Below are 25005 nucleotides of genomic sequence, written 5' to 3'. Positions count from 1 at the left end.
AATGCGCGAAGCAAGGGATTGCTTTGATCACCGTTTATGCCGGCTCCAGGAAACGAGACATTGCATGAGCCGTGCTATGGGTTTTCTGCAGAAGTACGTGAGGGCTGCATAGGGGTATGCGTACTTGACTCTGGCACGGGAGGATCGTTGGTCCATGGAGTTGATTGTGAATTGTTACATTTGACTTGTTATCGACGCTGGAGAACCGTCCCCTTTATACGGGCCTTCAGAATCCCCTCGACGTAAGAAGGGGCTTATTCCTGAACACTATCAAGATGATTATTGACTTGCTACTTCATCAGGAGCCACGTCAGGCTCTCTTAGCTGCCGGGGTGGTTCTGGCCGTCACCTGGCTACTGAGCTATGTCCTGTGCCCAAGCTCTCAGCTACCACTGATCAATAGCCATGGGTTCTTCCATTTGGGGGGCGAATCCAAGAAGAGTTACGTTGCTGGTGCGGCAAATCTTCTGAAGGAAGGCTTTCAAAAGGTTTGCTGACTCATTTTTGCTACCACTTCGCTAGCTAATTTCTATCCGAATAAAGTCAACCAAAGGATTCCGCATAATCACTGACAATGGATGTCAAATCGTTATCTCCCCGAAGTATCTCGAGGAAATTCGTCAACACCCAGACCTAAGTCGTGATAAGGCTTCCGCTAGAGAACTCATGTCCCATCTCCCGGGGTTTGAAGTTTTCAGAGAAGGTTCCAAAGACGAGCGTATTCTTCATGATGCAGTGCTGACAAAGTTGACTCGAACACTCGGTCGGTTTCCCCGATCGCGTCGCTCATTTGAGTTTTTACTTATTTTTCGGAACAGGAAAGGTGACCGAACATCTGTCGCACGAGACTGCTTTGAGCTTCGAGACTCATTGGACAAATGACCACGGTGAGTGCAAGACCTGGACGAATTTCGCATCAAAGGGCCAGACTAACCTGGAAAAGAATGGCACGCTATTTCACTACGATCCAGCATTACGCAAATTGTTGCTCAAACCTCCTCGCGGGTTTTCCTTGGGGAGAAGCTTTGCAGAGATCCCAACTGGTTGCACATCACAATCAACTACGCAGTGCACGTCATACAAGCTACCGAACAACTTCGCCAATGGCCTCACGCGCTTCGTTACGTTGTCCATTGGTTTCTCCCTACTTGCCGAAGGCTCCGCCAGGACATGCGCGATGCCCTGGGCATGATTCTTCCAATTATCAAAGAGCGCCAAGCTGAGAAGGCGGCGGCGCGAGCCGCCGGAAAGACCCCTGTGTCATACCCTGATGCGATCGACTGGATGGAGGACACTGCTAAGGGACGCGAGTACAACCCAGCTATCTCCCAGCTTTTGCTGTCCATGGCAGCTATCCACACATCAGCCGACATGTTGACTCAGGTCTTGTTTGATATTGCTGGAAGAGAGGATCTGATCAGTGCCCTGCGCGAAGAGATCATGACTGTTGTTCGCGAGCAAGGGTGGAGCAAGATCTCGCTTTACAAGTTGAACTTGATGGACAGCACCATCAAGGAAAGCCAAAGACTTAAGCCCATTGCTATTAGTATGTCTCTCCAATGACCGGTCTTCCATATTAATAAGTTTTACTGATGTCAATTCCAGCACCCATGCGTCGCCTTGCGACCAAGGATGTCCTGCTATCTGACGGAATGTTTATCCCCAAGAACACTACCATCCTCTTCCCAGCCGACGCTATGTGGGACCCTGAATTCTACCCTAACCCCGAAGATTTCGATCCCTACCGCTGGATGAAGATGCGCAACCTTCCCAACCGCCAGATGCAGACCGCTGCCCAACTGGTCTCGCCTTCACCACACCATTTAGGCTGGGGGTTTGGCCAGCATGCCTGCCCAGGTCGGTTCTTCGCTGTGAATGAGTTGAAGATAGCACTTTGTCAAATCCTGTTGAAGTATGACTTCAAGCTTGACCCTGAGCGCCTGCCCGAGGTCCGTCGCCACGGCACCTCTCGTACTGCTGATCCGGTGGCGAAGCTCATCATCCGCCGACGGGAGGATGAGGCTGCCGTGCAGGACCTCCCTTGCATGGCTTAATTGTATTGGATGAAAGGCCTAGACTGTTTTGAGACGAGTATTCGCATTGATTATGTTATTTGTGTACACTGTCAACACGCCTGCGAACCTAGGTAAATCTAGACTGGAATGGAAATTGGACCTTCTTTTGGAATATAGCTGCAATTCTAAGAGGCCCATAGTTATTAAATTCACGATTAGGAATGATTATTTTTTGACCTAGAGAGGTCTCATTATTTCAGGTCTCATACGGGTTAATATAGGCTAGTATGGCTAAGAGTAGCTGTATCGAATAAGATAATTCTATTTCTGAATTTTCCCCTTCTTTAGTGACTCTAACTATAGCTTTACATCACGAATGGAACCAAATTTTTAGCTGGAAGGAACTTTGTTTACGAGTTAACCTCGTGGAAGAGTTCGTTCGGGTTGCAGGCAAGTTTGATTTTCTAATCCCATAAAGAATTTCTACCAGTATTGACAAATAGTTCAGGATGAACTTCCGTTTTCCTGGGGGCAATCTCTCTTGAAGTCAAGTCAGGACAACGGTCAAGCAGTCTTGACTGTTGCCGTGATACTCTGGTCAAGTGTGGTCCAACCGGGACGATCAAAAAAGGATCGGATGAGGCCTTCCGCACGAGCAGCGGGAACAACTTCGCCCAAACTCGGGTTCTCGCTTTCAGGAGGGTCTGGTATAAGCTTGTTCGTAGGCTCGGTTTTCCTGATTATCGGTATGACATCCGCCCATGTCATAGGGGCTGCCGCGCCAAAAAGCCGCTCTGACTTGACTTCACTACTCAACAAGGCAATGACATGCAACCGCGCGGAATCTTCCACGTCGATATACCATGCTTCTCGCAGCAAATTAGCTATATGTGATCTTATTGAACTGAAGTACTCCAAGGAAACTCACGCAATGGCAGTACTTTGAAAGGAAAGGTGTCACCCTTGAGAAGGTCTCGAATGAATTTGTGGCCTGAGCTACCGATTTCAGGGTGCAGAGTCCGACCGAACTAGATGTGACCATGACCAGTCAGCTTTGCCAGATGTCTCGATATCACAAGCCAACTCACATTCATCCAGGGAAGGACGGTATTGAGAATGAAGTGGGGCTTGTTTTCCTCCACCCATTTCCATGACTGTCGCTCGCCCTCGGTCTTACAGACAGTGTAGATCGAGATAGCGGTTTCTGGGGTGGAGATGTCCCACGTATCTAGAGAGCATTACTATCTGGCAGTCGACATAATTCAATCAACTTCACACCGACCGGTATCAAACTTGAACGGCCTGTCCCCTTGTGGGTAGCCAGCAGCCACAATGGAAGAAGCTAGGACAACGCGCTTCACGGATGTCTGAGTTGATGCGGCTTTGAGGATGTTCAAAGTTCCGTCAACGGTATATCCGACGGGGTCCTTATTTGCAGGATCCCATGGCATAGCCTGCGCCTATATATGTCAATTAGTCTCATTAGTAACTTTCTCCCCTTAGCAAGAAATTGGAGCGACCTACTAAGTGAACTACACCCGAGACTCCCTCAATGGCATTTTCAATGGCATTTTTATCCTGGAAGTCTGATACTATGGCAGTATCAAATGTATGCGGGCCATGCGAGGCATCAAAAAGCCCCTGAAGCCAAGGCCGAGGTGTGCGAACTGTGCCGCGAACACGGTATCCCAGACCAAGAAGGATATTGATTACATGCGAGCCAATGTAAGAATTTGCGCCAGTGACAAGAACCGTAGATCCGGGAGGAAAAGCATACTGAGGTTTTGTCATCTCGATTATGGGCTGTTCTCGGAGATGGCTCGATGACAATAGAGAGAATCGGAGGTGCGAAATTCTCAAGACCCATCGCCGCCGCAGGCATTCCTGTAATCCCCGTAGTTACCTCAGTGCATTATGCAGCACAGAAAAAAATAATCCCGCCCGGGCCGCTTTCTTGAGTTCCCAACCAATGGGAGATCTTGCAGTTGATTGTATGCATGCAATAGATCGGTGAATACCGGGTTATGAGATCAATGACAAGCAGTGCTCAAGGGGCGGTGAATAAATCTGAAGCTGGCCAGTACAATGATAGAACCCACTAAGGAAGACACGGACCTCCGTGGACATCCCTTTTGGGTCAGTCAAGTGCGTTGGATAGATAAAAACCAAGTTCATTTGGTGACATCTCGCAACAGAGTCCCTCCTTGCGTCGGACCGCGATCGCTTCCCGTCTTGGTGGCCGCCGTCAGCCACGTCTAGTTTGAATCCAAATTTTCGAGCTGAGAAAGGATTCCAATTCACGTCATTTCAAAATGGTTCCTGGGCAAGCAATTTTCGTCGAGTTGGTTGACAAAAAAAATTAAACCCCTTGCCTCTTGCAAAAGTACTACATCGTGATGAATACGATGAGCTGCTCGATCTAGTGGGCTCTCGAAGTCCTCATCAGTCGCTGCCTGCGAGGCAATTTCGCCACGTATTGGATTATGCATTTGCCAATGTTTTGACGAAGAGAGGTGAATTAGTAAATCCCGGTTATTTTCTGTCTAGGTTCAGTTCCTCAAGTTGAATTCGGACAATCAGTCCAGGTACCAAGATTCGCTAACATTCAACCATATTTATTCGTTGAACGGGCATAAATATGGGCTTCCTCCAAGGTCAAGTACGTCAAGAGAGAGTAAATAGTCTTTCATGCAGTGTCGCTGACTTGTGGTAAACTTCAGGTCGTCATCATCACCGGGGCCTCGTCCGGAATCGCCCTCGCTACAGTGAATGCCGCCCTCAACGAAGGTGCAAAGGTTCTCGGTGTAGACATCTCTGCACCTCCGGAGTCTCTCGATGGACACCCAAACTTTGCATTCTGTCAAGCTGACTTGGTTGATCCTGCAACGCCAAAGAAAGTGGTGGCAGCATGTATCGCGGCGCATGGCCCGAGGATTGATTCACTATTGAATATCGCCGGTGTCATGGATCATAACGGAAGCGCCGACTCGGTCTTAGATAGCCTGTGGGATCGCTGTATTGCTATCAACCTTACTGCACCCGTCAAGCTGATACGCGAGTTGCTCCCCATTATGAGGGAGCAAAAGAGCGGCAGTATTGTGAATGTGGCCAGCAAGGCTGCGCTGAGCGGAGCGGTCTCAGGTGTGGCTTATACTTCAAGTGAGTCTACCTGTGACGGCCTGGAGCCTATTCTGCCCAGAGCAGGCGGTATTGTACTGACTGGACAACTGTAGGCAAGCATGGTCTCATCGGAGCCACGAAGAATATAGCTTGGAGGTTCAAGCATGAAGGTATTCGCTGTAATGCCATATGTCCCGGAGGTAAGAAGTTCCCCATGACAACGAAAAACCGTCACTCACTTGGACTTAGGCGTGAGCAATGATACAGGCATCTTGAAGGATCTGGATGTCAGTGCGTTTGACAAGGATGCTCTGGCGGCAATGTCCCCTATCCATGCGGCACATTCGTCTGATCGGGAGAAAGGATATGCTATAACTCCAGATGACGTTGCCAATTCGCTTCTATTCCTGATCTCCTCCTCGAGTCGACGAATCAGTGGCGCTGTGATCCCTGTTGACAATGCTTGGTCTACTATTTAATTTCTGTATAAGGGGTGCATACTTCTTTTTCTTTTTCTATACTGGAATAAAATGATATGGAAATTTAAATAGGTACCTTCGATTTTGCTTTCTTCCTTTTATGCTGGAGATTCAAAATAACCTGGGGTTGGAGATCGTGCCAAACTCGTCGATCCATCGGGAAAATCTTCAGCAACGCCACTGAGGTGAAAAATTAATGGAAATACCCACTGCTACAGGTTCCGTGTCGCATTCCATCAACCCCCCTTGCAATAATTGGATTATGTCGGCTGGATCATAGGTCTAAAGCCTCCAACCCCCTGCGTTTCTGTGATCATGCGTCATGGCGCTGGTTACAGTTTCACTTTCATCTTCCTCGGAGAAGTAGCACATTACAAAGCGAGCCTAGCTAGGTTATTACATTTAAAAGATCGGCTAAATGAGTTACCACAAAAAGGGCTCACTGAGGACTTGCTGCAGTTAGTTCTTGGCCAAGTCAGTGCCTTTCAAGCTGTAGATCTTTTACTTACTCGTACATAACCGTGCATAAGTCGGACTGTGTGCTGGAGCATGACCACTTCAGGTCCATATCTCGGGTATAAAGCCCCCTCCCAGTGTATCTACTGCGCGTGAAGTCCTTGGTCCATCTTAATTTCGTCAAAATCTGTTCGGTCCAAAGGTCCCTTGTGAATAATGTCACCGGAGGAAATCCCTAAACTCTCCTTATTGGCCCTTGTGCCCATTCTACTTGTCATCGGGCTGTACTATGTGCTTACCTGGACTCCAAAATCGGACCTCCCGTTCATCAATGCGCGAAGGACATGGGAGATTGGTACATCCTGCGCACAGCGGCGATACATGACGAATGCTGCTGCTCTGATCAAGAGCGGCTTGGATCAGGTACTTCATTTCTCCATGGAAATCATAAGCTTCGCTAACAGATTGGGTTGACCAGGGCGGCCTGTTCCGTATCATTACCGACGTCGGAGTCAGAACAATGCTCTCTCCCAAATATGCAAATGAAATTCGCAGCAACCCTGATCTCAGTTTGACCGACAACCTGACAACAGAGCTGCATGTAAACCTTCCGGGATTCGAGCCATTCCGAGTTACAGCCAGAGAGAATCTCATCCAGGATACAGTCCGGACAAAGATCACACAGAACTTGGGTGAGTATCGGACCAAATTAGCAGTGGATTTGTCAACTAATCATGCCTCTCTATAGCTAGCGCGATGGACCCTCTTTCCCGAGAAGCTACCTACGTTCTTCAAACCCAGTGGACAGATGCGACGGAATGGCACGACATGCAGCTGAAGCCGGCGATCTTGAAAATGGTTGCTCAGCTCTCTTCTCGAATTTTTCTTGGTGACAGACTCTGCCGCGATCCAAAATGGCTGGACATTTCAATCAATTATACCGTCAATGCATTCACAGCAGCACAAGAGCTTCGCCTTCTGCCCGAATTCTTGCGTCCTTTCGCTGTCCGATACCTGCCAACCAGTCGGAAGACTCAAAGGCAACTCAAGGAAGCACGGAAGCTTATCGCTGTTGTTCTGAAAGAGAGACGTGCTGCTCAGCGTGTAGGCGATAATCCTGAATATATTGACGCTATCCAGTGGCTTGAGGACACCGCCAAGGGTCGCAAGTATGACCCAGCTGCTGCACAGCTTGCTCTCTCCGCTGCCGCTATCCACACTACAACGGATTTGTTCACTCAGACACTTCTCGACATCTGTGGTCGCGATGATCTCATTCGTGATCTCCGTGAAGAAATAATTACTGTTGTTAAGGCGGAAGGATGGAAAAAGACAACTCTTTATAAACTCAAGTTGATGGACAGTGTCATCAAGGAATGTCAACGTTTGAAGCCCATGGCTATTGGTGAGTCAAAACTGGTCATTTGTAGTCTTCAAATCTCTAGTGCTAATCCTACTTTCAGCGATCATGGCGCGAGTTGCCCGGCGGGACGTCGTCTTACATGACGGAAAGGTCATTCCTAAGGGAGACCGAATCCTCGTTTCATGCGACCGGATGTGGAATGAGGACATATACCCTGATCCCTTGACTTTCGATCCATATCGTTTTGCAAGGATGCGTAACATCGAGGATCCCAAGAACGAAGCCGCTGCCCAGCTTGTTTCGCCATCTCCGGATCACATGGGCTTTGGGTTCGGGCAACACGCCTGCCCCGGCCGGTTCTTTGTGGCGAATGAGATTAAGATTGCGCTATGCCATATTCTCCTAAAATATGACATCAAGTTGGCGGCGGGATGTGAGCCTAAGGTCAGGAAATTCGGAATGAGACTGGCTGCCGATCCCACCGCCAGTGTTTCTATTAGACGCCGTAGAGAGGAGATCACACTGTGAGCCTCCAAAGACGTTGGTCAATATGGTTTGAGGCAAGGGGACTTTCTCTCGTCATTTTCATGATTTTATTTCAATGCAACATCGAATTTATTAAGTTCTTTCTGTTGCAACCTACTATTAGTAGTAGTAGTAGCAGATCGTAGTATCGCCACCGAAGTTACCAGTAGGCTATGGGTACTAGTGTCGGCAACTCAAAACTATTGAGCGCAATATATGTCACGATTCGGTTGGGAGAAATATGTCTAATAATTCCGATTCCTTGTTCAATCTGTTGGTCGCTTCATCGTCCAAGCACTCCTTCCGGGCGCACGAGAAGGATTTCAAGTGCAGGAGACACCCAATTTAGAGTCTACGACGGATTGAAACTCGAAGATTAACTCTCAACCCCTTGGACCCCAAAAAGGAGATAGAACGTCCTCATAGCGTCGTATTCAAGTGGTCATTTACTTGGAGCAGCGGAGGACATTTGAATGTTTCTCCATGCTTTCACGGGTAGATATATTTTATCGAGTAGAGTGTGAAATTTACCTAGCATAACCATGACGTATTACAAATTACTGGTTCGTACCTATTGGCAAATCCCTAGAAGAAACCAACTGGAAAATGGCATTTAAATTCCGAAATATAGATATATCGTCATACCAAGGCAGAGCATCCAATGTTCGATTTACTTGGTGAGATCGGTCATCAAGGCGTTTATGGAGGGAGTGAAGAAGTACTCGCCACCCTCGGGGATAACAAAGCGCTCGACCTCAACCTCGCGGTCAGAAACAGGAGGCGCAGGCTGGAGGTTTTTAGCGCTGGGGATGTTGCATCTACCGGGGTATTTGTCGACTTGGCCAATGATGGGATCGATCCCAGGCGGTTTACCTCCACAGGCCTCGAACTTGCCATCGGGGAAGCCATCCTTGTTGGCCCATTCTGCGTTTGGTCAGCGAAGAGCGCATGTTTTCAGATAGTGATGGTTGTAAATTACCCTTCATTACGAAACGGAACCCGTTCCGAAGATTCGCTTGGTACGATACGAACAGCAGTCCGCGGTGCTTTAGCGTGTGCCCGCCACGCTTCTCCTCAACCTCAGTCCAGTCACCGTATGGGATACCACGTCGGATCATGGCTTGTGAGTCGTTGGCGAAATCTGCTCGAGGGCGGACCTTTCGGATATGCGCAGCGAATGGGCATCGGGTTTGCAGATGGTTATCAGGGCCAAAATCGAAATCGTTCCGCTTATTTTCGGGGTCCTCGGGGTGCCCGTCCCTGTACGCGTGGGTTGGGTGATGCTCGAGAGGAGCACCATCAGGCCATCTTCCCACTACGCGAGAGGAGAACAAACGAATGACATCCATGTTAGTAGGATCTTCGCAGTTCTTGCCACACCAGCTGAGACATGTTAGACGTATTCTCCCGTTATAAGTATTGAGCTTACCTAGTAAATTCGGGCACCAATTGACGGAGGCGACGGAAGACCATGAAGGAACCGTCCTTCGCCCATGCGGGGGACTTGAAAAAATCTCCCTCACCACCAACGAAGAATGTGCTGGAATGGTTAGCAGAAGCCCGTTTGGATTAGGAAAGCTAATCGTACCCATCGCGAACCGGCGGGAGATCCTTCGGATTGTTGGATGACTCCAGACCTTTGACCAAAGGCTCCGAGATACCATCAACCCAACCAAAGCTGCAAATTGTGTTAGCCTGTCAAACGAAATATTCAATTTCCCGGGTGATCTTACTGTTCCTTATCGTGTTGCTGAACGGTTCCTTCTTCAGTGTGAACAACACGCATGGAAGTTGTGGGCCCACCGCTACTGAAACAAGGCTGAACTGACTTCAGGAAGGTAGACTCGACAACCTTCAAAGTGTTTCCAGTGACAAGGATGACACCATCAATTTTCCCGTTGTAGCCTTGATAGAATTTGTCCCAATCCTCGGGCTTATCCAAGCCATCCGTGACCATGTCCTTGTACTGGCCATTTCTGAAGATCTCATCACCGAGGTCGGTTTTGCCCAACTAAGAGGGGTGTGAGGTTGTTTCTTTTTTCCAGGATGAGTCTTTACGGTGAGGACTTTCTTACCTTTTCCAATCCAGAATAGGAAAAGGAAATATTGATCGAGGAGAGTTGGACAAGACCCGTCTTGCCCGCCTTCTTTCGCGAATAGAGTTCGGAACGGGTCTCTTTAGCCTCTTCGCCAGTTGTAATCTGCGGAGCAAGTCTTTTCAGATGCTTCTTGAATTCAGCAGGGTTCGTGATATTAAAAAAGTAGAAACCTTCCGCTTTCTTAGGCAGACGAGGCCTGTAAAGGTCAAGAACAGTTAATCGTAGTTGTAATAACGTGGCAAGGCGCGTGGTCCTGTGGACAGAAAAATATATGCTTACCAAACATCGCCTTGAATGTTACTTAGGTCAGGCATTCTGGAGGGTTTTCTTCAATATTTCAACGAGGAAAACAGCTATTGAGGGTGAAAGAAGAGTAGGGTGATAGAGGAATGCAAAGAACGAGGGGCTTTTAAACCTAGGGATCTGAGCTTCTATGACGTTTACATTTCTAATCTCTTATAAGACATTGGGCGCACGATGCTGGCTTTGCATCTCTCGAACACGCGCAGATGCAGTCAAAAGTCGCCAGATTCCTTGCTTGGTGGTGGTCGACGTTAGCGACACTGCGAGGGCGAATAATCTCAAGATATGAGAAGGCCTGCCATTGGGATCGACGCGTAGGCCATCTATGATCAATGTACATTGGCTACTTTAGTGGCAGGGCTTACGTATTTCCCGCTTCTACTCTTGCCTACATGCCATGACTGCAGAAAGAATGGGTCTGTACTACTTACGCGAGAGAGATAGGTCATATGGAACAAACACCTTCAGTTTCCCCACTTTTGGGGCCAGTAACAATCGAGGCTTTTTTTACTCATTCCCCAAAGCTACAGAACGCTACCGTAGTACTCTTGTAACGTGGAAGGCCCAATTATACGTCCAAATATGCAGACCCGTGAACAGCCTCCTAACCTGAAAGCAAACGCAGACTGGTTTAGGGGTTTCCCGCCCATGGCCTATAGTCTAGTAGTTATATGTGGCACTACGGCAAGAGTTTTGTTTTTCTACAAGGCACCTGCATTTAATCCGTAGGCTGAGTAGTCTAGATGTCTAGGGTGCGGTGAGCAGGAGAGAGCGGTGTGGGATTGGTATACTTCGAGTTGCTCTTCTTTCGCCAATGTACGGCTGCCCAAGCACAGATTCGTAACAGTGCAATAAAGTATCATGGTTTTCAACATTAAATGGTAAGCTATTTGTAATTAGAGGAAGCTGCAGTAGCCCATTGGCCCAAAGTGTTTTGATTAGCGAAAATAAACTAAGATTGACAGAGAGGTAAACCCCCAATATTGGTCGATGATGGTCCAGGAGGGTCAAACTTCATGATCAAAGATCAAGAAGCTTGTTGAAACGAAAGAAAAATGTAGCAAAACAGGCATTTGAAGGAGACAAGAATTTGTAACACAGGGAGACGTCGCGAAACTAAAGAGGGTTGACTTTGATGGTCTTGGAGATACTGGGCGTGCCCTCGTCATTCATGACAAAGAGCATCCACCATCCAGGGAGGAGGATAGAAGCATCACTAGGGAGAGTGGCTTCATGATTTGTTCCTTCTCCGTTTCCAATATCCAGGGGAACACGGCGCTGGTCGGTGTTCACAGTGTGACTAGCGGTTCCATAGCGCACGAGAGAGGCAGAGTTGATGGAGCCTCCGGTCTGGAAACTAAGCTTGTCACCAGGTTTAACTTCTGTGTTGGCAACACTGGTGATCTCGGGGCGAGTTGCAAGACTTCCATCACCGTTCAGCAGATAACGAGGGGTGTAGATCTGAGCATCCAAATGGTTGGCCGTGCAGTTGCCACAGAGACCACCACCACCGTTGAAGACACGGCCGTCAGTGAGCAGCAGAGAGATGCTGTGGTAAACACGGATAACACTGTTGGGTGTTTGAGTCTGGAACAAATTGAAGGGTGCGAGGTACAGTTCGGGAGTGAGAAGAGCACCATCTTCGTTGAACGGAATACCGTGTTTTTGACCACCGGTCAGGAACACATTCCCGTCAGGAGGACAACAGATGTATGGAATACACGAGCAAAGTTCATTCCAGGTTCTCCTTGTTCATCATTGGCAGTGGTCACGACAGGGTCAACGTCGATATCATCGAGCTCGATGAGGAAGGCATCCTTGGTACCATCGGTGTCTTCGTAGCTGAGGGGAGCCGCCAAAGGTGATGATCTTTCCTGCGACAGCATCATACATAACGGCATTTCCAGACATAGCATCGTCGGCATTAGCACGTGTTCCAGCAGGGGACACATTTCCATTGCCTTGGGTATGGTACCAGTTCATTTGTTTCGAAGGACCGGCTTGGAATACAGTCTCATTCTTCCAGCCAAAAAACCAGCCATGGTTATCAGCACGGTAGATGCCTTGCTTATCATCTGTCAACATAGGAATGACGTCGCAACCCTTCCGGTCAGACCACTTGTTGGTAATCGGACTGTAGACCTCGCCATACTTATCAGTCGCACCGCCGTTCCAAGCGCCACCAACCACGAACACTTCTCCGGTTGACAGTGTAGCAGAGGACTGATATCCACGGGCAATGTGTAGTGAAGGGCCGGCAACCCAGCTCTGGTTGGGGTACAAAAAGCTGGTACGGCTGGCATCGCTGCCACCGCTAATCACAAGTTTTCCACTGCCATCCCATGAAATGCCCGGACAGAACATGTCATGGTGGGTTTCGGTCACGTTCCGCTGAGTGACAGAATTGGTGGTGGGGTCCCAGACAGCAAGCAAGCTGTAACCACTTGGAGAATTTGCATAGTTGTCGCTGGTGTACGCAGACCAGACCATGACTTCTCCCGTCTCGGGGACGACCGCGCCCGCAACAGCAATGATGGGCAAATCAACGGTAGGGCCCCAGACACCACCTTCGGCGTCGACATTGCCCTGGATGGTATATTCCCAGATGTTCAAGTCGGCAATACTCGTCGTCGACTTATCACTCATGAGGCGGACATACTGAGCGCTCTTGGGGTTGAAAATGGAGACTTTGATGCTTCCATCCGAGTTCCACGTTCCGAAAGAAACGGGCGGGCCCCAGTTGGCCTTGTCGGTGGACACATAGACTTGATGTCCTTCAATCCATCCGTCCTGGCCTGCCGGAGCGACCTCGATAGCATTGACGCTTCTCGTCTCGCCGAGGTCAACCACGATTTCGTGCTGAGCCCCAGATCCGGATTGCCAGTAGTCGTTCGATTCAGGGTCGATGGCATTTTCGCATTGATGCGGACCATCGCTGCTGTCGCACTGAGCACTCCACTTGCGACGCTTAATACGCTGTCCAAGAGGCGGTGATTGGTTGAAAGAACTAGCATCGTTGGTGTAAGGGTTGAAAGGAGCGGCAGCGGTCGTTGAATCTTGACCCTCAGCACGGGCAAGACCAACGGCCAACAGAAGAGCCAAATTCTTAAGCGACATGTTCTCAGAAGACCCAGAGAAACCAGGTCGCAGATTTTGGATGGTCCGCTTCACAGTCAGGGTTCATGATCTCTTAAAGCCTTTTGAGGTTGATTTTTTTTAATGATTCATAGAGACAATATAAGTGTACCTTACAGAAAACGACCTCCGCTCTTCATTTGGCATGCGTCAGGTGGTACCGCATACTTGGTACACTCTAAAACACGCATAATTGCAACTTCCAGCCCTCGTAGTTCCCAAAAAAAATACTGATCTATGATGAATATGCTTCTGTCAACTTCCCGCAAACGTAGGTCGCTCGGAGACACGATATCGCAGATCCACGGTCAACTCTTGAAAAAGGTACACAGCGTGTAACGTCAAAGCAAAGAACCTCGTAGGATAAGAAGCAAAGGTTGCACAACAGATCATTCGAAAAGAAGTATAGCACGTAAGGAATTGCTAAGTCCTGCGGATTGTCCGGCATACGGTCCGTGTATTTCCTGTTTTTGCCAAATTACATGTACTGATAATACATTTACGCCACCGCGAGTGGGTCATTTAAGGGTATCCACACGGTACGATCCGCCCGCCCAGACACACGGTTCGTATTGAGATATTACCATACCGGTAGGTTGCCCCACACGGTGCTTTACGTTAGAACTGAATCCAATCATCTTCAAGCTCAGTTGCTGTTGCCGTGTGTACAGTAGATGCCCCACTGGAATTCGTGTACAGGTCTGTTCAGCCAGCCACCCCGCCCTTCATTCTCCCTGCAGGGTCGATGCATTTTGACCCGACAATCAGGAAAGTACTTGCAGCATCGTGTTCCATGATCGTTAGTCCTTGCATATTACGGATTGACGCCGTGGGCAGCAAGGCCTCAAGATAGGTTATACTCCGCGGACATGCTTAAGAAGTCTATGAACGTTGCTTTTGTATATTTCCTCCTCGCGGTCAAAGTTCAATCCTATTGCGAAGTTCTCCTGTTTCTCTTTACCAGTTGCCAATTGCCAATCATGGGAGGTGCTACCCTACTCTCAGCGGCTCTAGAGTACCGCGCCCAGCTAGAGTCGGTAGCCGAATTTCTACGAATTCTGGCTGGCATATGCTGGACACTGAACTACTTCAGCATGATGTATGTTTCAGGGCGCGAAAAGATTCCCAACACCGGAGTCTTCCCTCTCTGCTGTGATATTGCATGGGAGTTTGTGTACGCATTCATACACCCAACCGCGAGTGCCCACTGGCAGGGTGGTGTCAAAGTATGGTTCTTGGTCCATTGCGCCGTGGTTACATACATTCTGAAATTTGCACCCAACGAATGGGATGATACTCCGATCGTGAAAAGAAATATACGTTTCATTTATGGGGCAGTCACTCTTGGCTTCCTTGGGGCGCAATGGTCTTTCGCGGAAGAGGTCGGTCCTGATTTAGGGTTTTTCTATGGCGGTGTTCTATGCCAGACCTTAGCAAGCCTGGGGCCGATCTGCCAGCTTCTGGCACGGAACAGTACTCGCGGAAGCTCCTTGTTGACGTGGTAAGTCACTGATTAAGATGGGAATTTACAGTTCTGCCAGAGTTTTGTTGATGCTAACGTGGCGATAGGGGACTACGAGCCACTGCAACAGTGGGAGGATTCATTAAATTGTCCATTTACTACATCTGCGATATCCCTGCAGGGCCCTGGTTCGAGAGTCCTATGTGCAAATTCTATATTATCCTGACTCTTGTGCTTGATGTTTCTTATCCATTCTTATATTCGGCTGTTCGGCGCCAGGAGTTAGCCAGTGCTGCAGCCCCAAAAAAGAGAAACTAAAGGCGAAGCACCCTCAATCTGCTTTTGTGTGTTCCGTTAGAACAATAGAAAATGTTTTGGATGGAAAAGAAGGATGAAAAAGATGAAAACTGATTATCGAAATAGACGCATGTATGCATGTGGGCCACTGTCCATCGTATTCTCCATGACAAAATTTCAGTTGAGACCACATCGGTCAAATTGGTGTGTGCTTTTTCCGTGTCAGTATTCTGAAGATTGATGCCGGCGAGAACCAGCTGTCCGTTATACCAACTAGGGCAGTCTGCGTACGGATCAAAACAAAGTACCGATTGGTACGATCGGTCAGTAAATGCGATGTATCCATCGGCCCGATGCATATCTAGGGGTTTTCCAGGCATATTCCTTCAAGATTTACTAAGATCAAAGTAGTAACGGCAGCCGCAGCAAGGGGCGGAGCCGAGAGTTCATCAAGCCGCATTGCGCCAATTCCAACAACTTGCCTGTGAAGGATGGTCTGGGACTGAATCTAGACTTTCCATATCCCTTTGCAGGTATTTTCTCGACTGGCTAACTCTCTTTTCTTTTCACCTAATCCCAACAAACATGGAGAAATCTGATTTCAAGGTTGTCATTGTTGGGGGGGTCTATTGCCGGATTGACCTTAGCCCATTCTCTGGCCAAAGCAAATATTGACCATGTCGTTCTTGAGAAGAGGTCAGAAATAGCTCCACAGGAGGGGGCATTTATTGGAATATGGCCAAATGGAGCTCAAGTCCTACATCAACTCGGGCTTTGGACCAGTCTTGAGAAACTCACTGCGCCTATCAGTCGAATGCACATCTGTTTCCCTGATGGATATTCTTTTAGCAGCTTACTGCCCAAGAAAATTCATGAAAAGTCCGTTTCTTGTTTATCGCGCTTTGCATTATACTAATCTGTTTGTTTAGACTCTTTTACCCGATTGTTTCTTTGGATAGACAGAAAGTCCTTGAAATATTGTATCGAGGCTACCCGACGAAGTCCAAGATACTCACGGATCAACGAGTGTCAAAAATATCACTCCAGCCAAATAAGGCGATCGTGTTCACGGACAGCGGGGAAGTGTACCCTGCAGATCTTGTTGTGGGTGCAGATGGTGTTCATAGTCGTGTTCGATCGGAGATGTGGCGGCTGGCGGAAGAGATGGAGCCCGATTCAATTCCGTCCAGTGAGAAGAACAGTTCGTCAGCACTCTTTCTTGAAAACCAGGCCCGGTTGATTTTTCTTGCACTTTCTAACCCGCGGCTTTCGTTCTTCGCTAGGTCTTGCTGTTGAGTATGTCTGCGTGTTCGGAATATCTTCCGCAGTTCCTGGCCTCAAGGCCGGAGAGCATATCAACAGATACGGAGACAGGTTCTCCATCATCACATTCCATGGAAGAGGCGACCGGATATTTTGGTTTATTATCGAGAAACTTGATCAAAAATACGTTTACCCTAATGCCCCTCGCTTTACCACCTCCAAAGCTACCGAGCTCTGTGATAAGTTGGCGGATGTGCGTCTTCTGGGCGATATCTGCGTCAGGGATCTCTGGAATAACCGCGTGGTTGCTTCGATGACAGTACTAGAGGAGGGCATATTCAAGACATGGCATTTCAATCGCATAGCTCTCATGGGAGACAGTGCTCACAAGGTACGATATAATCCGTGAGACATGTGATGATCTAACTGAAGCCACACCTCAGATGACACCCAATATTGGACAAGGAGCGAATACTGCCATCGAAGACGCAGCTGTCCTCGCATCCCTCATTCATGGCCTTTCCCAAGGAGATATTTCGCATAGCAAATCGACCAAAGCTATCGAAAGCATGCTACAGGAGTATCAATCGCTAAGATATGGGCGCGCTATGAGTACATATCAGCGATCCCGGTTCGGCGCTCGGTTCCATACTCGTGATGATTGGGTAAAAAGGTCTGCAGGGCGTTATATATTCCCATATATAGGCCCTTTAATTGAAAGAGCGACTTCAAAGGTACTCGCCACAGGTGACACGGTTGATTTCCTCCTCTCCCTGGACGTACTGGGTCTGGATGGACTTCAAACTCCTCCAAGGCAAAGAAAGAATCTTGGCTTCGGTGGTACTTTCTCTGGGGATCTTCGTTGGTTCTTTGCTGGATCTACTTCAAATTCTTGGTTCCTCCTGAGCCGAATCTCTTTTTTTGATTAGACATATGTCCGAGTACGCATGCTTTGCTTTCTCGGTATGCTTTTTACGTGCCCGCAGTGGATGCCCTTTTTGAAACTTTAATTAAGTTCCTTAGATTGGGACGATATCGTGATCATATCTTCGTGGTATGTTGAACTCTTTATATGCTTATATACATGCAAGTTTGGAAATTTTAGTGGCACTAGCGGTTTTGTCAGGACTATTAGTTATCAGAGACAACATATCGTTAGGCGATACCACAGGTTAGGTATTTCCAAGTCCATCAGAAGGGCAGTATCGCTTTAATCTCTCGTATTGAGCCCCTGGCAAGAACTCAATTTCCGGATCCGAACTAAGAGTTTCAGCTCCATAACGTACTTAGGGCTCTCCCATGAATGGTCTATTGACCGGTTTCATTCGTTCAGACCAGTCGATCCGCCCTGCAAGGATCCACCAATCTAATCACGCAGACTGTAAAAGTAATTATGGGTCAATCAGGAGGCATCGGCCCTTTTAGTACGTGGTATTGATGCAAAGTCGCAGCGGTTCGATCACTAGTGCTTACTTTCTCCTTCGGTCCGTCTCATGTTGTATGCCAGGTTCTGTGGAATGAAGTCGATCATGCAAGGAGCCATCGCACCTTTGTACATGGAAACCTTTTGCAATGTTCAGCGGGAGCGATGCATGTGATATTTTTGCAGAACCCTGGAGGTCATTCGTCATTCTTCTATTGCCTGTCGGTCGTTAAATCTTTCCAGGTTACCCATCATTTACACCACTTTACGTCCTACCAGTGCTGAATTCCTACCCTTCCTCTAACCATATACTGCCTCATATTGACTTCATAGTCTTCCCCAACGCGGCCACTTTAAGGGTCTTTTTCTTTTCTTTCAGCTCTCAGAAGTTGATTCATCTGGTATCAGAATGCCCAAATCCAAAGTGGGCAAGAAAGCTTCCCCAGAGCCACCAGGTCGTATTCTTGGATCCCTTCCACCTTCTATAGCGCCGTACGCGGAATTGACTCGAATCCATCGACTATTGGGATTTTACCTCAATACATCTCCCTATTTTGTTGGAGTAGCATACAGTGCATCACTTTCCTCAGAGCAGATTCCGTTAGCCATGCTCGCCCACCGCACAGCGCTTTTGACCATTTGGTCTTTTTTCCTCCGGTGTGCTGGGTGCGTATGGAATGATTTAATCGACTTGGATCTCGATCGCCAAATCTCGCGCACAAGATCTCGGCCGTTACCTCGAGGAGCAGTTTCTCCAGCAGGCGCTGTGCTTTTCACTGCAGCCCTTTTTGCATGCGGCAGCTCCGTCTTATTGTTCCTACCCTCCGAATGCAAGCTGGAGGCGGGCATAGTCGTCTTCGCTGCGCTACTTTATCCATTTGGCAAAAGAGTCACTGACTATCCCCAGCTGACGTTGGGAAACATCGGGTGGGCAATTCCAATGTCCATGCACAGTCTGGGTATCAGCCCTCTTGATCACCTTGTGCCAACCATTTGTATGTTCCTTTTCATTGCAACCGTCATCATCATGGTGGATGTAGTTTATTCGCGTCAAGACACCGAAGAAGACTTGAAAGTCGGAGTGAAAAACATGGCGGTGCGATTCCGGGACTCCATGTATCCACTCGCGTACTTTCTTTTCTACCTCTCGACTGCATTCTTTGCGTCTGCTGGGCTACTCACTGGGCTCGGCCTCCCGTTCTTTATTGTGTCCGTTGGTGGCCATTTCTTTGGCTTTGGAAACCTGCTCAAATCCACCCAAGTTGGTAAAGCAGCCGGGGTGGAGTCTAGCGCAAAATCCTCGTGCTTCCTCGCTAGTATTTTCTGGGTCCTTGGCTTTGGAATCGAATGCTTCGCTCGTGACAACTAGTGGGGCTCTTGATGCACCATCGCCATTGTCCTGGAAAGGCCAACTTCGCTTAGTATCAAATATTCCGGTTTGGGCCTGGATAAAGTATCCGAGCATAGAGCCCCTGGGCTCTTCGTCTACTTTTTCGTTATGTTTTGTGGCGAACCGCTGGCAGCACAGACCACGGATTAACCGTCTCCTGTTCCTGCCCTTATTTAGCAAACTGGCTGGAGGTTGAAAAATACTCTCCAAATTTGTACCTCCAACCAGTAATTCCAAATTCAGCGAAATCCGTCGAAGCTCTGAGCATATACCCTTGATGGCCGAGATGCTTATTCCCCCCATCCACTCTTTAAAACATTGTCTCATAGAGGTCGCATAGTTTGGGACGGGACGAGCAAGTTTGGTCCAGCCTCACCCCTGTTTTCCTCATAGAGTCTGCTTAAACATCGCCTAGTTCACCCATCTGTCTTCGGGCAGATTAGATTTGGTAACATCATTCGATATTCCCTTCGCAGGGTTCAGCAGTTCTTGAACACCATTGCAGGTCAGTTCGCAGTCCAAAACCACGTTACGATTTACACAGCGCACACTGGCTCCGATCGCTGCTCCAGCGATCTGCACTAAAATTCCTTCGATGCCTGAATACATCGGGACACGGATGAGGGGGCTAATTAGCGGAATGCTGCCAGGGGCTGAATCCTCATTGATCCTATGCATAATGCATTGATACTGTTCAGTGGGTATTTCTATTGGTCGGACTAAGGGATGATCAAAAACATTCATGAGAATCCGAATCAGCATTGTTCAAGTCTTTGGAACTTCCTTCCAGAGAGAAGCAACAGAGGTCTGGAACTTCATTATGGCGCGAGACAGTGCTGAGAAAACCCAGACGAGCCAACTTAAACAGCCACAAGCTGATATCGCGAACCCCTCGCCAGCCATTAATGAGTCTGGGACGTATTCGGAAGCCCACTTGAAGCAACCCGACCAAGACAAGGAAACCCAGATCTGTGAAAAGCCAACAGATGCCCTCCTTTCCAATTCATCTATCGACCGAAACGAGCTCAGCAAAGAGAAAAAACATACTCTCGATTCACACACAGGTGAAGGTCGACAAATCGGGGTGCTGTTTGAGAATCTTTCTGTTCACGGCTCTGCTTCATCTACCTCTACTCAGCCAACTGTTGTCTCGGCTTTGGTGAGCCCAATAAAGCGACTTGCAAAACTACTGGGGGGCAGACATAGTCGGCAAACTTCAAGTCAAATCCTTTACGGGCTTGATGGACTTTTGTGTCCCGGAGAGCTACTCCTGGTGCTCGGGCGCCCAGGAAGCGGGTGCTCTACCTTCTTGAAGGCGGTATGTGGCTACCTGGATGGCCTTAGTCTCGACCCAGCCAGCAAAATTCAGTACCAAAGCATCTCTTTAGAGATATTGTTGAAGGAATACCGGGGTGAAGTTGTTTATAATGCCGAAGAGGACTATCATTTCCCTCATTTGACAGTTGGTGAAACTCTTGAGTTCGCTGCGTCCTCGCGTGCACCTCACACCCGAGCAGTCAATGTGAGCCGTGGGGAATATGTCAAGGCTGCTGTGCAGGCAGTCATGGATCTCTATGGTCTGTCGCATACAAAGGATACGCACGTCGGCAACGAGTATATCCGTGGAGTCAGTGGTGGCGAAAGGAAGAGAGTGAGGTGAGTCTCTTTTCAGTAATTCTTGAGGTAGTGATTATACTAACTTTTTGCATAGCATAGCAGAAATGACATTAGCAAGAGCTCCCATCGGTGCTTGGGACAACAGTACTCGAGGTCTGGATGCTAACAGCGCCCTTGACTTCGCGCAAGCCCTTCGCCTATCGGCCGATGTATCAAAAACATGCCACGCTGCGGCAGTATATCAGGCCTCGGATGCCATTTACAACACATTCGACAACGTGATCCTCCTCTACGAGGGTCACCAGATATACTTCGGTCCGTGTCGCAATGCTGTTCCATACTTCGAGGAGATGGGTTGGAAACGCCATCCTCGGCAAGTGAGCGCGGATTTCCTCACTGCGATCACCAACCCCAGTGAGCGTGAGCCGCGGAAGGGCATGGAAAGTAGCGTTCCACGGACCCCAGAGGAGTTCGAAGCCCGTTGGAAGCAGAGCCCCGAGTATGCAAGCCTGAGAGTGAAGATGAACAGGCACGCGGAAGCCTTTCCCTCGGTGGACAACAAGAACGTTGGTTGAGCGATGCCAAACACAGCCAGCAAGCCAACCACATCCGATACTCTAGCCCCTACCTCATTTCAGTGCCGATGCAGCTACGTCTGTGCCTTGTCAGAGCGTATCGACGGAACCTCAATGATCTCGCAGGTATCATCTCCACCGCGATCGTTCAGATTGTCCTTGCGGTTCTGATCGGATCTCTTTTCTACAACATCCCCAATGATTCTTCGGGACTTTCGCAGCGCGCGTCTGTCATCTTTTTGGCCGTTCTTACGAATAACCTTATCTCTTTACTGGAGATTAATGTGTTGTATAGTCAGAGAGCAATTGTCGAGAAACACGCCAACTACGCATTTGTTCGCCCTTTCACTGAAGCTTTCGCCAGTGTCATCATCGACCTTCCAGTCAAGCTCCTTCGTTGTCTCCTTGCGAGTATAGTCATCTACTTCATGGCCAATCTTCGGAGGGAGGCTGGTCACTTCTTCATTTACATTCTCTTTCAGCTCACCTCGGTCGTCACCATGTCGGGTCTATTCCGCTGTCTAGCTACAATGACGAAAACTCTTGGTCAAGCCATGGCCCTTGGTGGAATTATCATTATCTGCATCGCTGTCTATACCGGCTACACTGTACCTCAACCCGACATGCGACCGTGGCTTGGCTGGATCCGGTGGATCAATCCAATCTTTTATGCCTTCGAGGGAGTCATATCCAATGAATTCCATGGTTTGAAAGCTATCTGTGTCAATTTTGTGCCCGATTATCCCCATGTTCTCGGGTCATCTTTCACCTGTTCGGTAGTCGGTTCCACGGCAGGACAGCTGTATGTCTCTGGGGATGTATTCATCGAAAAGAATTATCAGTACTCTCATAGTCATCTATGGCGAAACTTTGGCATTATTGTTGCATTTTTGGTTTTCTTTCATGCTGCCTACCTGATTCTCACCGAGCTGGTGCCAGGCACAGCCTCGAGTGGCAACACTTTGTGTTTCCTTTCTAGGAACTCCCCAGACAACCCCGGAGCTGATGATCTTGAGTCTCGCAAACAATCCGGGGCTTTGAGAGAAGTTCAATCTTCAAGAAGTCACTTGTGCCTGTCTGTGCCGCAGCAAAGGCGCGTTTTCAGTTGGAAGGGACTTTCCTATGACATTCCGGTCAAGGGAGGAACAAAACGACTACTTGACGATGTGAATGGATGGGCTAAGCCAGGGACTCTAACGGCTCTTATGGTATGTCTCTCATCCACGTACTTCTGGCTTATTTCAAGCAGGGGGGTTAATACTGATATCACGTTAGGGCCTCTCTGGTGCAGGCAAGACTACTCTCTTGGATGTTTTGGCCCAGAGAATGACCGTGGGTGTTGTCACTGGAGAGATGCTAGTTGATGGCAACAATCTCAACGCCAGTTTTCGCCGAAACACTGGGTATGTCGAGCAACACGACCTTCATCTCGAATCTTCCACCATTCGCGAAGCTCTTCGGTTCAGTGCTGCTTTGCGGCAGCCGCGATCCACGCCCATCGATGAAAAATATGAATTTGTAGAAGATGTTATTCATCTGTTGGGAATGGGGGATTTTTCCGATGCCATCATCGGAATCCCTGGCCACGGATTGAACATTGAGCAGAGAAAGCTCCTAACTATTGGTGTTGAGCTCGCCGCAAAACCAGAACTTTTAACCTTCTTGGATGAGCCAACCAGTGGATTGGATTCTCAAAGCTCCTGGGCTATTTGTGCTTTTATGAGGAAACTTGCCGATCATGGCCAAGCTGTCCTCGCGACCATCCATCAACCAGGTGCTGTGATGTTTGAACAATTCGATCGCCTACTTCTGCTGGCTCAGGGTGGTAGGCCTGTCTACTTCGGGGATATTGGAAGCCATTCTCGCACGCTTTTGGATTATCTGGAAAGCAATGGAGCGCGTCCGTGTGGACCAACCGAAAATGTAAGTCCTCGTCACATCGTTGAACGTCATGATTGAAACTCACAGTTTCTCTGTATAGCCCGCAGAATACATGCTTGATGTGGTGAATCAGGGCCCCCAGGAAAACTCACAGGCTCTTGATTGGGTGGACATATGGAAGAAAAGTGCTCAGAATCAAGCAGTTATCGATGAGTTGGATCGGATGGCTTCAACTCCATCTCAAACTCCAACCACGGATACACCCAAGGAACTCGAATTTGCAATGCCTGTCGGTAGCCAGATCCATCATGTCCTCAAGCGCGATTTTCAGCAATACTACCGCCAACCAGAGTATATCATGGCTAAACTCTCCTTGGGCATTGTTTCCGGTCTCTTCATTGGGTTCTCATTTTGGATGTCCGATGAGTCCAATCAAGGTTTCCAAAACACAATGTTTAGTTTGTTTCTCTTATGCACTATCTTTTCGACGATGGTCAACCAGTGAGTTTATCCCAGCCCTCCCATAGAACATGAGACGCTCACCGTTGACAGAATTCTCCCAAAGTTTATCGGCAGACGAGCCCTATATGAGCTACGTGAACGGCCTTCCCGAACATATTCATGGCAGGTATTCATCTTTTCGCAAATTTTAGTCGAGCTTCCCTGGCAAGCTCTCCTCGGCATCTGCACATGGGCTTCCTTCTACTTTTCCGTCTACGGCGGCAACCAGGACTCCGAGCGTCAATGTCTAGTTTTCCTTTTCGTTCTACAATTCTTTCTTTTCGCATCTAGCTTTGCCCATTTAATAGCTGCTGCGATACCAAACCCTATTTTGGGCAGCATGCTCGCTCTCTTTATGTTTGTTCTTTCGTTACTGTCTAACGGCGTCATGCAAGCACCGAGCAACTTGCCTCCTTTCTGGAGCTATATGCACCGAGTCTCTCCGTTAACTTATTACGTCGGTGGCATCAGTGCTACTGCATTACATGGTCGGCCCATTCATTGTACCGATCGCGAGGTAGTATCCTTCGATGCCCCCGCGGGACAGACGTGCGGTGAATATCTCAGGGAATACCTTGAATTTGCGCCCGGACGACTCCTTAATTGGAACTCCACATCGGAATGCCAATACTGCCCCCTTCGATCTGCCGATCAATATCTGGCAAGTCGCGACATCTTCTGGGACTTGAGATGGCGCGACTACGGCCTTCTTTGGGCGTATTTTGCCTTCAACATTCTTGCCGCCATTTCCCTGTACTATCTCTTCCGGGTTTTGCCATATTCCAGGAAGAACAAGGTCAAAAAAACATAATCTCCCATCGTCGGCGTTGTTCCTTCCCTAGTCCAGCCTTTGCCTCGGCCGGAGGTTGTTACGCGGAATCTAGCCATGTCATGCCTTTTGGTGCACAGAATCTATGATATATCATTATACACCTAACTTCATATGTCTCGATTATCGACTCCCCCCCTAGTGACAGCTCGCAAATTTCGTAGGCCATATAAGCCGTTTGGGGTCCGTTGAGAAATTTTTGGGGTCCGCTGAGCTGGGTGCCCCATATAAGCACAGTGCTACCAAATAGGATTTCGAAACTTGTCGCGGTT

At 48.5% G+C, this 25005-nt stretch overlaps 11 protein-coding genes across 11 annotated transcripts; 7 read left to right on the top strand and 4 right to left on the bottom strand.

The window, feature by feature from the left end:
* Positions 1 to 275: 275 nt before the first annotated feature.
* Positions 276 to 2054, top strand: N7468_008483 (cytochrome P450; the record flags this gene model as incomplete). The annotated part of the gene is made up of 5 exons (XM_058477779.1): positions 276 to 488; positions 544 to 763; positions 819 to 887; positions 944 to 1546; positions 1606 to 2054. The coding sequence occupies 5 exons, from the start codon at positions 276 to 278 to the stop codon at positions 2052 to 2054; spliced, it is 1554 nt and encodes a 517-aa protein (XP_058328124.1).
* A 525-nt stretch (positions 2055 to 2579) lies between these two features.
* Positions 2580 to 3806, bottom strand: N7468_008482 (uncharacterized protein; the record flags this gene model as incomplete). Its single annotated transcript, XM_058477778.1, has 5 exons — positions 2580 to 2884; positions 2944 to 3043; positions 3104 to 3243; positions 3298 to 3475; positions 3540 to 3806. The coding sequence occupies 5 exons, from the start codon at positions 3804 to 3806 to the stop codon at positions 2580 to 2582; spliced, it is 990 nt and encodes a 329-aa protein (XP_058328123.1).
* Positions 3807 to 4653: 847 nt separating this feature from the next.
* On the top strand, positions 4654 to 5614 carry N7468_008481 (SDR family NAD(P)-dependent oxidoreductase; the record flags this gene model as incomplete). The annotated part of the gene is made up of 4 exons (XM_058477777.1): positions 4654 to 4674; positions 4736 to 5174; positions 5249 to 5335; positions 5385 to 5614. The coding sequence occupies 4 exons, from the start codon at positions 4654 to 4656 to the stop codon at positions 5612 to 5614; spliced, it is 777 nt and encodes a 258-aa protein (XP_058328122.1).
* Positions 5615 to 6286: 672 nt separating this feature from the next.
* On the top strand, positions 6287 to 7961 carry N7468_008480 (cytochrome P450; the record flags this gene model as incomplete). Its single annotated transcript, XM_058477776.1, has 4 exons — positions 6287 to 6493; positions 6549 to 6762; positions 6819 to 7475; positions 7534 to 7961. The coding sequence occupies 4 exons, from the start codon at positions 6287 to 6289 to the stop codon at positions 7959 to 7961; spliced, it is 1506 nt and encodes a 501-aa protein (XP_058328121.1).
* A 667-nt stretch (positions 7962 to 8628) lies between these two features.
* Positions 8629 to 10371, bottom strand: N7468_008479 (Dyp-type peroxidase; the record flags this gene model as incomplete). Its single annotated transcript, XM_058477775.1, has 7 exons — positions 8629 to 8882; positions 8938 to 9341; positions 9388 to 9498; positions 9547 to 9636; positions 9692 to 9969; positions 10034 to 10253; positions 10337 to 10371. The coding sequence occupies 7 exons, from the start codon at positions 10369 to 10371 to the stop codon at positions 8629 to 8631; spliced, it is 1392 nt and encodes a 463-aa protein (XP_058328120.1).
* Positions 10372 to 11476: 1105 nt separating this feature from the next.
* Positions 11477 to 13477, bottom strand: N7468_008478 (putative galactose oxidase; the record flags this gene model as incomplete). Its single annotated transcript, XM_058477774.1, has 2 exons — positions 11477 to 12107; positions 12186 to 13477. 2 exons carry the CDS (start codon positions 13475 to 13477, stop codon positions 11477 to 11479), a joined length of 1923 nt encoding a protein of 640 aa, XP_058328119.1.
* Positions 13478 to 14475: 998 nt separating this feature from the next.
* Positions 14476 to 15275, top strand: pyr4 (meroterpenoid cyclase pyr4; the record flags this gene model as incomplete). The annotated part of the gene is made up of 2 exons (XM_058477773.1): positions 14476 to 14996; positions 15065 to 15275. 2 exons carry the CDS (start codon positions 14476 to 14478, stop codon positions 15273 to 15275), a joined length of 732 nt encoding a protein of 243 aa, XP_058328118.1.
* Positions 15276 to 15903: 628 nt separating this feature from the next.
* N7468_008476 (FAD-dependent oxidoreductase) lies at positions 15904 to 17446 on the top strand (the record flags this gene model as incomplete). Its single annotated transcript, XM_058477772.1, has 4 exons — positions 15904 to 16063; positions 16135 to 16455; positions 16538 to 16908; positions 16961 to 17446. Coding segments are annotated over 4 exons (1338 nt in total), but the record flags the coding sequence as incomplete, so codon positions are not given.
* Positions 17447 to 18349: 903 nt separating this feature from the next.
* N7468_008475 (4-hydroxybenzoate octaprenyltransferase) lies at positions 18350 to 19309 on the top strand (the record flags this gene model as incomplete). Its single annotated transcript, XM_058477771.1, has 1 exon — positions 18350 to 19309. One exon carries the CDS (start codon positions 18350 to 18352, stop codon positions 19307 to 19309), a length of 960 nt encoding a protein of 319 aa, XP_058328116.1.
* A 432-nt stretch (positions 19310 to 19741) lies between these two features.
* N7468_008474 (uncharacterized protein) lies at positions 19742 to 20008 on the bottom strand (the record flags this gene model as incomplete). The annotated part of the gene is made up of 1 exon (XM_058477770.1): positions 19742 to 20008. One exon carries the CDS (start codon positions 20006 to 20008, stop codon positions 19742 to 19744), a length of 267 nt encoding a protein of 88 aa, XP_058328115.1.
* Positions 20009 to 20072: 64 nt separating this feature from the next.
* On the top strand, positions 20073 to 24715 carry N7468_008473 (uncharacterized protein; the record flags this gene model as incomplete). The annotated part of the gene is made up of 6 exons (XM_058477769.1): positions 20073 to 20986; positions 21042 to 21446; positions 21488 to 22730; positions 22798 to 23445; positions 23504 to 23904; positions 23956 to 24715. The coding sequence occupies 6 exons, from the start codon at positions 20073 to 20075 to the stop codon at positions 24713 to 24715; spliced, it is 4371 nt and encodes a 1456-aa protein (XP_058328114.1).
* Positions 24716 to 25005: the final 290 nt, after the last annotated feature.

This window comes from Penicillium chermesinum (genome assembly GCF_028974085.1).
Source record: "Penicillium chermesinum strain IBT 19713 chromosome Unknown utg000006l:1.0-2335141.0:1.0-2336784.0, whole genome shotgun sequence".
In the NCBI taxonomy this organism is placed as follows: domain Eukaryota; kingdom Fungi; phylum Ascomycota; class Eurotiomycetes; order Eurotiales; family Aspergillaceae; genus Penicillium; species Penicillium chermesinum.
Note: the sequence above shows the minus strand (reverse complement) of the source record. Positions and strands in the feature narration are given on the sequence as shown.